This window comes from Vulpes lagopus, chromosome 8 (genome assembly GCF_018345385.1).
Source record: "Vulpes lagopus strain Blue_001 chromosome 8, ASM1834538v1, whole genome shotgun sequence".
NCBI lineage: Eukaryota > Metazoa > Chordata > Mammalia > Carnivora > Canidae > Vulpes > Vulpes lagopus.
The window spans coordinates 110,743,908-110,757,082 of NC_054831.1; the positions used below are offsets into that span (position 1 = coordinate 110,743,908).

Here is a 13,175-nt window from a genome sequence, read left to right on the forward strand (position 1 = left end):
CTGCCTAGCGAGCTCCCCTGACTGGGAGGCTGGGGTGGCAGGAGAGGCACTCCCCACCCCCTCAGTGCAGGAGTGGCTTGTTGCGAGGTGGCAGGGTGGGGCGACCCCCGTAATTGCACTTGGAGGGCCCCTCAGGACAGCTTCCCCATCTCAAGGTCTGAGCCACCCTCTGTCAATCCCCAGTGGGTCCCCTTCCCGGGATGTACGGCCATGTGAAACCATCGTGTTGTTGATCTGCAGGTATGCTGTACGTCCCCCCACTATTTCGGTCACTGTGTATTGCTCGCCCTTAGCAAGGGGCTGGCACAGGGGAGCCCTTGGATGCCCGGGGTTCACAGAAGCTGCTGAGCCATGGTAGATGGTCAAGAAAGGTTTGGGGGTTGCAGAAGGGAGGGGAAGAGCAACTGAGGGCAAGGGGATCTCTTCAGATCACTTTTCTCAAGAGAGTTAGGACCGGTGGGGGGGTGGAGGAGCCAGGCAGGAAGCAGGTGGGGCTGCTGATTACAGGTGGTCCCTGGGGCCAGGCCGCCCGCTCCCTCAACCACACATGTGGCCCATGTTCCCAGGAAAGTCCTTTCCTAGCTCTCAGGGGGAGAATGAGACCTTCCTTCGGCCTGTGGGAACTGGTTGATGGCCAGTAGCCCCAGCAACCCCCCTTCATATTGTCTCTTGCTGTCCCTCCTTCTACCCACCTGAACCCTCCCCACAGAGCATCCGTAATCCCCAAGCACGCTGAGCTCACACTTGCTGAAAGCCATCATCTCTTCTGCGAAAATGAGATCTCACTTGTCAGGCTTGCTTTAGGCAGTGGTTTCTCCCACCCCTGGTGCATCACCTGGCCCCACCTGGAGGGGTTCGAGAACTATCTCCACCTAACCCCAAGCCAAGGAAGCAGGCCCGCCCACTAACATTCGAGGAGAAAAGAGTGGGACCTCTCTCAGTTTCTTATCATATCTTTTTAATATTTTTATTGTTTATGAGTGACGTACAAGACATATTACTACAAGTAGTCCACAAATATAGCTCAATACTAAAACACACACATTGGGGAAAGCACTAACCATGATTACCTATTTCTACGGTAGGGGTGCAAGCAAGCAGGTCTGGAGAGTGCTGACAGTGAGGGGTCGGGTTTATGATAAATGATTACAGGGAGCACCGGGGGCCATGGAGGGCTCACATCCTGCCCAAGAGTGAGAAGATGCTACTTAGCCCGTTGCCATGCCAGGATGGAGGCCTAGGGCTGCCAGATGTTCTGAATTCTAAAGAGAATGCACATGTTTTAATTTTTCTATGAGATCTCCCAATTTTTAAATATTGGCACCTCATGAAATGGTAACACAGAAGAAGCTCTGGCATGAAATCAGTCCAAGAGCAGGCCACATGGCCTTGGTGCCTAGAATGTGGTTTCTATGTGCCACACACTCCTTACCTCCAGGAGTTCATCTAATCTCTACGACAGCCCGGGGATGGTGAGGCAGGCAGCACTTCCTTTCTCTTTTACTGATGAGGCTCAAGGACATGAGGGGATTCATCCAAGGTCTGAGAGAACAGAGTCTCCAGATGATGAAACCCTGGCTGCTTTGGGTAATGTGGCCTTTTGGCGGTTGACTCTGTGGAAGTGAACGCTACCTTGAACTGGGGACATTCTAATGGTGGGACAGAGTCGGGTTCTCTGTGTGCCACTCAATGCGCAAAAGAGCTCTTCGGCTTCCAAACTACAGGTAAACCACTACCAGAGAAGGCGATGGGCTGGGGCAGGGGGCTAACTATTCTCGTGATTTCTGGGGTTACCATGGTGCTGGGGCCAAGCCAAAAAGGGAGAGATGTGTTAATGGCATCACGAGACAAAATCGGCACGAGGGCAGTGGGGACCAACGTCTACATCGGGTCAGCTTACAGATACAGAAGAATACTAATATTTACCAGGTATCTACCAGTCAGAATTTGTTCTATACCTGTAGCTAGGTTATTCCATTTACTATGCACTTTGTCAGTTGGTGTTTTTAGTACCCCCATCATAAGGATAAGGAAACTGAGGCACAGTGACATGTCAAAAGTCACAGAGCCAGTGCGCTGTTTTGATCCAGACACTCCAAAGCCAAAGCCCAGGTTTCCACCTCTACTAAACATTGCCTCTCTGATGCACCGATATCATCAGAATGGGCCGCTGGGACTCCCCGGGCCTCCATCCCACCTTTCGTTATGCATGGATGGATGGGGGAATTCTAGAAAAATGCATGTGTGGGCCAAGTCCATGAGGCAATGCAAACAGGTCTGTGTCTCTTTCATTAGATCAGGAAAACTTCTCAACGACAGATGTCAAGTGTATTTTAATTTCCAATACCTCCTCGTTCCCAGGGGCAGAGGACAGAACTCATAACTTGGGCTGTTACTGAGGTCTGGCTCACGGAAGGGACAGTGGCTGCTCTTCAATGACTCATTTCTCTTTTCATTCTTTTTGCCAATGGTGATGGTGGCTATAGACAAGTGGAGAAGAGAATTTCCTGCTCTCAAATTTTTTATAGAAGCATTATCCAACAGGACTTTCCACGATGGTGAAAATATTCTGCATCTGTGCTGCCCAATATGCTAATCACTAGACATGTGTGGCTACCTAAGCAGCTGAGGAACTGAATTTTTAATTACAATGGAAACTGGATTTAAGAAGCTGCACCCAGCTAGGGGCTACCATATAGGACAGCACAGCTTCTAGAGGGCGTGGAGAAATTGGGGGGACCGGCATATAGGTTCTGTCTTCCCCCTGATGACTAAGAGTCTTCTAGAGTCTCTGAAAAGGCTTGGGAAGGTGGAAAGTAGGTTGGGCTCTGCCATAGACAGGGCCTACCCCTTGGCTCTTGGGAGCTGAATGGCTCCCATGAAAAATCCTAGTGGGGAACAGTATTTTGGGGGCAGGTTCTTATTTCGTACCAAATCAGATTATAACACTGTGCCATCTTTAAACATTTTAATATTCGTGGGCTCCATTCCCTACTCTTTCCAACGGGGACCCAGGTTCTATAATCTAAAGGCCAAGTCTACCCATACTGCCCTTGCCTGAGCCTGTGGCAAGGTTAGAGGAAGGAGGCCAAAACTACCTTTTCCTCCTCCACCTAAAACTTGGGCTCGTTCTAGGGTTTTGCTTCCAGAAGCAGACCTCTGAGTTCTGAAACGATGTCTGTGAGATCGAATGGCAGAGGCATCGAAGGATCATCCTTTTCCCAATACGGCCGACATTCCGGCTTCTGATCCACAGGCAGAGTTCGGGCAATCCGGGACTGGCACCTGGAAGAGTAGAAAGAGGCAATTAATCCATGGGAAGAAACTCCTGGAGGACCCCGGTTCTCGGGCAGTTTGGGACGACACGGCCGAATGCTCCAAAGACCGTCCTCCCGGGGGTTGGTTCTGACATGAAAGAATGAGTTCACCGAGCAGGACCAGGACGCAGGTGTTCAGAGGGTGGAGGAACCGTTCTTGGCGGCGCTGGAACTTCTTTTTCTTTTTTCAATTCCCAGCTTTGTATTATCTCTAGTGGCTTCACAGAAGCCAATCACCGGGGAAATTCAGTTACTCTGCCTTTAAAATGGTGAATTATTTTTTCATTATCTCAACTGTTATTTAAAGTGTGTGATTAAGCCATTATCAGATTTAAATGTTTGTGGGATTTCGATGTATTACTAGATTACTGGGAAAGATTAAATTGAATTTACTGCATTAAAACGTCCAAGAATAGATTAAACAATATTACGGGCCGGGATTGACTTTGGAGATTCTAGAGATTTACAAGTGTCCCAGCTTGCTGTGCTCAGAAAAAGGCACTCCAAGGAGAGACGGATTTATAAGGATATATGCAAATAGAGGTTAATAATCATTTCCACTGATGAATAGGTGAGGAAAACTTCCACAAAATTAAATTAAAAGGCTAGCAAGAGTTACTCCCTAAGGAAAACACTTAAATCACGGTTTTTATTAAATGGATTATTCATCAATAGTAGAGAAATTAATTATCATATGCAACTAAATTATAGCCTTGTAGGAAAAAAGTTGGGGCAGCATCATCCCCACCCTGGCAGGCATCTACCTCTCAGAGAGACCAGCTTATTTAAAATTGGTCTGGGAAAGCTCAGTGGCTTTAGCTTTATTCGTCTGAAACACGAGGATCAGAGAGAATGAAACACAAGTTGCAATAAGAAAGGAACAATTTCCCTGCCCTCTCGGAGCGCACAGTAGCGGAAGCACATGGACCCGAAAGAAGTACTATGAGTACACTTGGAAGAGATGTGTGGGTCCATCCCCACTCCCACCTTCTCTGCATTGTTCTCGAAATCAATTAAAAAGTGGTCATTCCCACGATTTGCCCTCTGTGGAGGACTAACTATGAAGACATCAAAGGATGGAATATCCTGGCCCTATTTCCAAGCCTGATGGTAGAGAAGGTTCCTAACTGAAAGACATCGTCTTCTCTGGGGAATTATTAATGGTGAGGGGATCCCCATGGGAAAACATACTTCAACTTTATACCTATTTGCTCGTGTGGTTAATTGCTCTACCGGCATCCTATGCACTCAATCCGTCGCACATTACACATAACATTCCAATATATCTTCAGCTCTCCGCATCAGACCCTGATAATAGCGTCTGTTAACATGCACTAAGTACTATTATGTAGCACATCACTTCATAAATAATAAGATTAGCTGACCTCAGGGCCCCAAGAAGAGTAATGTGTTTAAATGTTCTCATTATTTATTTAAAACAAGAATTAAAGCAACAGAAGCTGCTTTTGACAATCCTCTTAGCATAAATATTAAACTGTTTGCACTGATAAGCCCCACATAGCGCCGAAGAACAGAGGGTGCGTTCTGCAGACTACTTGGTGATAGGTGTTTGAGACGGTGCCGCTCGCTGTCGTGGTTCTGATGGTGTCTCTGTAGTTCTAGAAACAGTCTCTAAATCACATGAAAGGGATGCAGGGAAATTAATATTCAGAGGGAGCTGCAACTAATTACAAAGGAACTCAGCAAAGCTTTTTAAATTGTGCTCGCTCGCTCTCTCTCTCTGCTTTGGAATCACAGAGCAAGGCTCAATTTACTAGGTAGGGGAAGTTATTCCAAATTGAGCATCTCAACCTCTCAGCGGATAAATTATCTGTGCACACATTATCCTGGCTGGCAGATTAAGGGCCTATGATAAGTGTCGATCCACCTAGAATATCATAAGGTTTGTAAAAAGTCAATAGAGATGCTTTTTCACCTGTCAAATGGGTTTGCCCCCTCGCTTTGAGAAAGTATTAAAAATATTAAAGCCTGCTGCAGAGGTTTGCTTTCGCCATGCAGTAGACGCTTCCCCCAGCTTTTTGTCTGGGTGAAGCTGCTCCGTGATTTTCTGCCGCCAAAGAAAGGCCTGGCTGGTGTGGAAACGACCTCCTTTCCATGGGGGCCCCCCCGAGAGGCTAGGAGCTGGCTACACTCACAGGCTCCCCCTGGGCAGGAGGTAGAACCCGCGATGGGGTCCCTTCCCGGGTCTTAATTCAGAGCTCTCAAGGTCATTTTCAAACTTCTTTTAATGCTCAGTGTTCCTTGCCGATTTCCAAAAGGCAGCGAGTGATGGGGCCCCAGCAGAGGGCTCGTCGCTGGAGGTGATGCTTTCCCGATGGGAGGGGACACCCCTCACCCCACCTCCATCTTCGGTCTAGTCCTGCATCGTGCCAGACTGCGAACTGAAAGAGAAGGGACTGAGGATGGCTCCGAGGCATTGCATGTTTTCAGTTTTCATTCCTCTTGCTCGATTCATTCATTCTGCCTCCTTTTGGCTCATCTCCTATGACGGGGCAGGACACCCCATGCAGGTTTCTCACCCTTGCTGAGCCTCAACTTCCTGTCGAGTAGGAGTGATGATGATGATGATGATGAGGAGGATGGTAATAACAGTACTGACTTATGGGGTTATTGTGAAGGATAAATGAATTAATACACGCAGAGTGCTTAGAACACTGCCAGGTGCGTAGGAAGCACTCAGCAAATATTATGGATTATGATTGCTGCTGTTGCTTCTACCATGAGGACTGGTGATGGACAGATGATGACGCCAAGAACAGGGCTGCCTGTCCCTCTGGCGACGCCCTCCCTTCACACTAACTGAGTGGGCGGCCCCTGGCCTGGCTCTCTTCTAGGAGAAGCTCTGGAGATACGGAAGCGGCTCTTTCTGGCTTGAATCAAACTGAGCCTGTGGTTGAACCCTATCACCATGTGACACGCCAGGACGCTGCGGCTGTGTTCAAGCTGCTACAACCTCCCGGTGACAGGCTAAAATGCTCTGATTCAGAACAACTCCACAGTTGCTCCTGAAGACCTAGAATTAATAAAACGTGCTGTCATCGTACTTTCTAAGGGGTGGCTCTTCCAGACCGATTTGGCATATACAGGGAAGAAAGTCAGATTGTTTCTTAGCATGCAGAGTCTATAGTTCCTTGCAAAATAAGTTCTCTTAGGACCCTAACTTCTCTTAGGAAATGTGTTAGGAATGTGGACCACAGTGCACATTTGCAGTCTGCATCTATCCCTACCTTCCCCATCAAGAGATTATAATTTTCCCATAGGGAATCCATCCCCTCCCCATGGTTGGCCATGTGGTTTGGGTGGGATTGGCTCCACCTCTACAGCCAGAGGAGAGCCTTGACCAGCTCAGGCTACCAAGCATATTGCACTCTCCCAGCCATAGGGAAGAGGCTTAGGGGGAGGCACATGTCCCAGTCTAGGGCAAGAGGGAGAGACTAAACCAGAGGACTGGTGTGGGGGCTGCAAGAAAAGCCTTTCTTATCTCTGTGAACTATCAAGATGCACCATCTGGGACTGCCACAGTCATTTTGCTAGGTGCAGCAAGGGGCTGGGTTCTGAGCAGTGTCATTCATAGCTAGATCAAGCCTAACCTGGAAGCCAGTTATGTTCAGAATTTTTTAGTTTCATGAGCCATGATTCAGTTAGGTTTTCCTGTCACTTGCAACTAAAGAGTCCTGACTGACATGCTGGCCATGCTCCCTACCTGTGAGTTATTTCTCCCCTTTTACTACAACATCCGTTGCCACAGACCTGCCTGCCAAAGGGATGTGAACTGTCCTGCCTCCAAACTGAGATGCCACTGGTGACACAGTATAGTGTGTGCAGAGATCATCCGAGTAAGGAAAGCAGGAAAACACTGGCTTTTGCTTTTGGTTTATTTTTTTTTAATTTTTAAAAAATTTTACTTACTTATTCATGAGAGAGAGAGAGAGAGAGAGAGAGAGAGAGAAAATGAGAGAGAGAGGCAGAGGGAGAAGCAGGCTCCATGCAGGGAGCCCGACGTGGGACCCGATCCCGGGTCTCCAGGATCACGCCCTGGGCTGAAGGCAGCGCTAAACCTCTGGGCCACCCAGACTGCTTTTGGTTTAAACGGTATTTCTATTTGGGACAAACTTCTATCCAAAAAACAAGGGTGTGCTGGTGTCATCCAAATAGTTCTCTGCATGCAAATAAGCTGGTTTCTATGACCACAGCTGGATGACTTTTCTCAAGACAGTTGAAAACAGTTTCCCTAAACTCAGTGTTCCCAGGGAGAGTAGGTCATTCTGGACCCACCTAAACAGTAAGAAAGTCATCTTGTCCTCTCTATTCCCATCGTAAAGCAAATCCTATTTTTCATGCTTCTTTAGTTAGCAAATAAATGTGGATCTACCCCGAAACCCCTGCCCCTTTCATGAAACATTACAAAGGGAGCAAAAGAAAATAATATACACGTCATCTCTCTCCCTCCCAAATTCAGATTATTTTGATACCAAGAACTCTCTATGAGCCACCCCAAACTCTCACTATGAAGGAATGGTTCTCCCTGAATGGCCTGGTGACACAATACAAAGCAACTGAAAGGTGTCCTACTGGCTGGCCCGGTAGCAGGCTGCCCAGAGGTCCCCTTCTCTCCCTGCAGGTGTAACTCATCCCAGGCCTCAGAGCCACTGATTTCCCCTAGGGCCACACTTGCATCTGGGTGATCGGGGTGGCAGCAACATTAGTGAACACTGGTCGCTGTGCTAAAATTAACCACTTTAGCTAAAGTGTGTGTTAATTATGGGTATGCAAGCAGTCAATAAAAGGTTAATGCAAAAGTCAAAGGATACATTTCTTCCCTTATTGCGCCACTTCACAGACTAAATGACTAACATTATACTCTGTGTTTTTAATCAATAGGTTTTACAGTAATGTGCTGGCCATTGATTTTAAGAAAACATATATGGTCTTCCTCCTTGTCCCTAAATTTTGCAACAAATAAAGAAGGACAGGTAACATTTCCATAACTCTTGATGACATGGTAAAGATCTCAGGAGAAATGTGTCTTGCTAAAAGATTCATCAAGATGAGCAAGCTTAAAAAAAAATACACCCCCCCCCCCAAAAAGAAAACCAAAAACGCGAGCTTGATGGGGAAATATTACCAGGCACACACTGTTGAGAGACAAGAAAAATAAACTCCTGACAGGGAATTCCTTAATGGGAAACAGGACAGCAAGAGCAACTCCTGCTTAAAACAATTACATTCTGTACACTGTTTAAACAAAAGATTCTCAATACACAGCACTGTCTTAATTTGATTTTTATAACCCCAGAGAGATGGGGGAGGTGGGTATTTGACCCCCATTTCGAGTAAGGGCTGCCTTCCCCACGGTTAACCAGGAGGAAGTGAATGGGTAAGCAGGGCTAGGCCAGGCCTGGGCATCTAGCTGGCTGCCCCTTCTACTGCATTCCATCCTTCTCATGCACTTCTGTTCGGTTGAAAACGGGCCCTGTCCCCTGACTATTTAGCTGTTCTTGACTCATTTAGATATTTGGGAGATTCCAAATCATTTCAGGGCAAAAAGAGGAGCAAAACATCTTTTCCCTTTAAGTTCTAGAAGAACTATTATCACAGCAAACGACAGACAAAACTTCCTTTTCACTCTGATGACTCTGCGGTTCTTACAGTATAAGCATCTATAGTCCATAGAAACAAAAGATACGTGTTCATCTTTTAGGGAGCATAAGCTGCTTCTAATTATATTCCTGGGGTGACCTTGAGAAAAATCTCTCAACCTCTTAGTTTCCTCAGCTGTTACACGAAGCTAATGCTTCTCTGCTTCACTGGGTTATGGGAAGATAAAACCAAATATGCCTATAAAAGCCCTTTAAAATGGGTAAAATGCCACACAAATGTATAATTATGTCTCAATAATCCTTTCCTCTCTGTGCAGGTACCGGTCCTGTTTCAAAACCTCGGCTGATTATGCAATGTTGGCCAGAGGCGCTTGTAACGCCTATAAATAAAAAGGAAAGAAATCACACTTCTAAAGACTGCAGGGACTGAAACTAACAACTTCACCAGAAAATACCCAGTGAACTAGAAAAGCACAGTTCTCTTCAAGTCAGTTTTTTCCAGAATTGTAATTTACAATGAGGAGCTGACAGTCATTCCTGCTGATGGGAAACAGGAGCCTGTGTCAGGCTATCAGCCCCATCGGAATGTGTTCCCTCGAACGATGGAGGCCAGCATGGAGGCTTCCGAGGCCTGGCTCAGGCCCATGGAGAAAATGCTGGTATGGCCTCACATCAAATGAGGCCCAACTGGCCGGATCAGCATGAAAGTGGTGGCAAGTAATGACGTAATTGGGCAACAATCTCCTCTGTGACCTTTAATGCTCTAGAGGGAGCAAGAGACCCCAAGGGAAGGCACAGAGGTTCTCTGTTCCTCCCATTCTTTCTGGGATCATGAGAGTCACAGCATCTTGCCCCATGGCGGGGGGGGGGGGGGGGGGGGGGGGGAGGGTTCCAGTGTTCACATGTAAGTTGTTTTCATATACCATACAATCTTGATCCCTGACAGTACTTGGTGACAATTTCAGGGATTTTCACACGTAATTCTGAGTCTCCAGGATGTCTCCCTTAAACATTACATTTCAAATCAAATCTTGGGTGAGCGGGTCACTCCACTGTGCTGTTTTGCATGGTCTCACTATGCTTTGCTCCAAATAATCTGTCTTCATCAGTGGTGAGGAGAGGATGCAGTCCAGTTTATGATACTCTACGCTTGACACTCCGAGGCCTTTCAAAAGAAGTGGGCTAACAAATTTATAATTTGTGCTCTTGGACTTTCTGTCACGGCCACGCCGGCACTGTGGGCCACTTTGAAAACAAAGAGCTGCCCGGTCGTATCTACCATAATGTTCTATCTTGACAAAGCTGGTTTTATAAAATCAGCTTCTTAAATTTGTATAACTCAGTTTACCCACGGCAGAACTACTAAGCAAAGCCAATTGCCAAATGAGTTTCAACAAAGGACACGTTCACTTTCTCTTTGAAAGGCTTTTAACCTCTTGCCTCTGTACCACATGTTAATGTTTCCAGATCAGTAAAGTCAACACACATCAGAGTGAGGAAAAGCCAAACTTTGGCCCACGGGTCAGCTTTTTTTTTCTTTTCTTTTTTTTCCCATCAATATACCTTTTTAGTTGGTAGTATTTTTCAACCACGACCACTTGAGAGAGTAGGGTTGGCATAACTTCTAGTTGTAGAAGAATCTACTCTGGGGTTCACACTTCAGGGAAGAAGTGAAGAGCCTTTAGCAGGAGAGCCTGCTAAAGTGTGTTAAAAACCAAATAGCCCTAAAATGCTTTTGAATGCTCGTGCTATCAAGCCACATGGCCAACGAGCCATTTTTCAAGAAATCACTGTGCCATTTAGCATGGATAACCGAGCTATCTAGATCTTAGCTATCAGTCAGCACATTTACAGAGTACCGAGTGCGGGTCCCTACTGTCTACCCACTGGGAAGGGAAGGGAACAACATAGGCAGGGCCCAGCTGCTGTAAATGACTTGTGTTCTCTACATTCCCTTGGAACTCATAAGGCATTTTCCATATAAACTGTGGTTTTCATGGTTCCCAATTCTACCACCTATGATTTCTCTGAAATATCACATTAATATGCCATATAGCTCAATAACCATGAATATCAGGGGTTTGGGTTTTATTTTGTTAAATGAAATAAACAAAACGAAACAAAACATTTAGAGTTCCAACTTGGGACTCCAAGAAGAAAACTCCTTTGATATGGGTTTCCCATTCTCCTGGCTCATGGAACCAGGGCTTCTTTCTACTCCAATCACTGCTAAGAGCTCCTCTGGCCCATGGCAAGGCTCCATCAGAGAGGAGAAGACTCTGGGGGTAAGGATAAAGATGCCCGGTTATGTACCTCCAGGAGATACATCTATTTAAATAAATGTTGGTCCTCAAATTGGAAACTGAGGCCCAGAAGATTAACTAACTTGTCCTAGATTTCATAGCCAAAGAAAAGAGTCCAGATTTGGCAAAACTGCTTGCCTCTAAATCTCAAGCTCTTTGCACCATTCCAAAATACCAACGTCAAAGGATCACGTGGGGCCCTTATTAAAAATACAGTTTACCAAAGGCACCTAGCCCCAAGTCAGACCCTCCGGTCAGTCTGAATTTTCCTGAGTGACTCTTTGGATCAGGCCAGTTTGCAAGAACGCTGCATGCACCATTTTAGCCTGCCACAAAGGACCACGAAGATGCTGAAGTGGAATGTGGAGGGGGGACGTGTGGGTGTCTCTGGGTCCATAAAGAACACACATTATATTCATGTCCCTTTCAGAGGACACCAGACTCCCAAGTCAGCTCTTGCGGACATGCAACTCGGCCCCCTATGCAAGCAACTGGCGACTGTGCAGGGTCCGCACATAGGACAGGTCTCTAGGAGTCCTTCCTGGACTTTGGGGCCTCTGACAGGCCTGGGCGATCACTTAATAGGCGAGACTGCTTGGCCCACCGCTGGGGTGTAAACCCAGGGGGTGGAGGATTGAGAACAATTTTATCCCCAGGTTCATTTGTCGGCTTGTCAGTGACATAATGATAGTGATGAATGGGCTACCTTGACAGCTCAACATTTAGGAGCTGCTGACCTTTGACCTCTGGTCACATGATAGGGTCACCTGAAACTTGCATGACTTCTACCTGGTCAAGGGTAACAATATGAGGGTCAAATAGGCTGGACGATTATATGTATCAAGTCTGAGGCAGCCTGGTCAGGAGCTTTAAGAGAGGCCGGGTTGGGTTCCCCGGCGCACAAAGCTATGGAACCACTGCAGAAATGCGCTCAACAAAAGATATACAATTTCAAAGCAGTCTAGAGTAACTTTCCTTGCGAGGGAATAGAATGAACTCATTATTTTTAAAGGGCAACAATGAAAACAAACACTTTGGAGGAAAATATATTGTGCCCGTGACTCTGCCGTGGGGAGGGAAGCGCCCAGGCGCAGGACTTAATGAGTGGTATTAATGCTCTCCCCGCAGCACGGCAGAAGGTCCAATTTGATGCAATTACTGGAATGAAATCCCTACCGGCTAGTATCAAGCCCTCCTTTCAGCCACAGAATACGGTTTCTCTGCTGTCCTGTCAGCACAGTACCCCACAAAGGACCACGATGGACAAAAGATAACCCTTTCCCAATTTCAGGACTTCCCCTGTCGCTTGAAACTCAAGTAAAGTTTGCACGGGGCAGTCTCAAACTTCACAAAGATTCCAGAATGGCTTACGGGCAGAAATTCAAGGCGGCTGTGATTTTTAGGTGCATGGTAACATTAAAGTATATATATAGATAGATAGATATTGATATATAGAGATAATATAGAGATAGAGATAATTTAATATAGAGATAATTTCTTCTTACAGATGCGAAGATTTTGCTTTTTGACTATCTGGTTAAATTCCATTTACTCACGATCAGATAGTAACAATCACATAGGTAACGAATACGGTGCCGCAAACGAAAGCTAAAAGGCCAATGTCACTGATTTGCAGAATCTAGAAACTTCATAACCCATGCAAGAAGCAGGCATTACAGAGAAATCTGATTTACATCAGAAGCCTGGTTCCTACAAAGGATTTTTCCCCGCAAAGTCAAAAGACCGACAGACAGACTGCCACTGGAGCATAATCCACTCATACTCCTGAGAGATGAGCAAAGCAAAGGACAATGGCTTACAGAATAAAAGGCCAGCTGTTCTGACTTTGGAATGCTCATTTGAGTTGTAAGCTGTGAAATAAATTTGAGTTGATGGTTCCCCCATCTGCTCACCTGTCAGTCTATCTCCACTGT

General features: G+C 46.3%; 1 protein-coding gene across 1 annotated transcript in view; it reads right to left on the reverse strand.

Moving 5' to 3' along the window:
* Positions 1-937: 937 nt before the first annotated feature.
* Positions 938-13,175, reverse strand: part of FTO (FTO alpha-ketoglutarate dependent dioxygenase) — a 380,608-nt gene continuing 368,370 nt past the window's right edge. Inside the window, exon 9 of the mRNA XM_041765302.1 lies at positions 938-3,285. Coding sequence (XP_041621236.1) covers positions 3,132-3,285 — 154 coding nt within the window. The 3' untranslated portion in view covers positions 938-3,131. The remainder of the gene's footprint in view (positions 3,286-13,175) is intronic.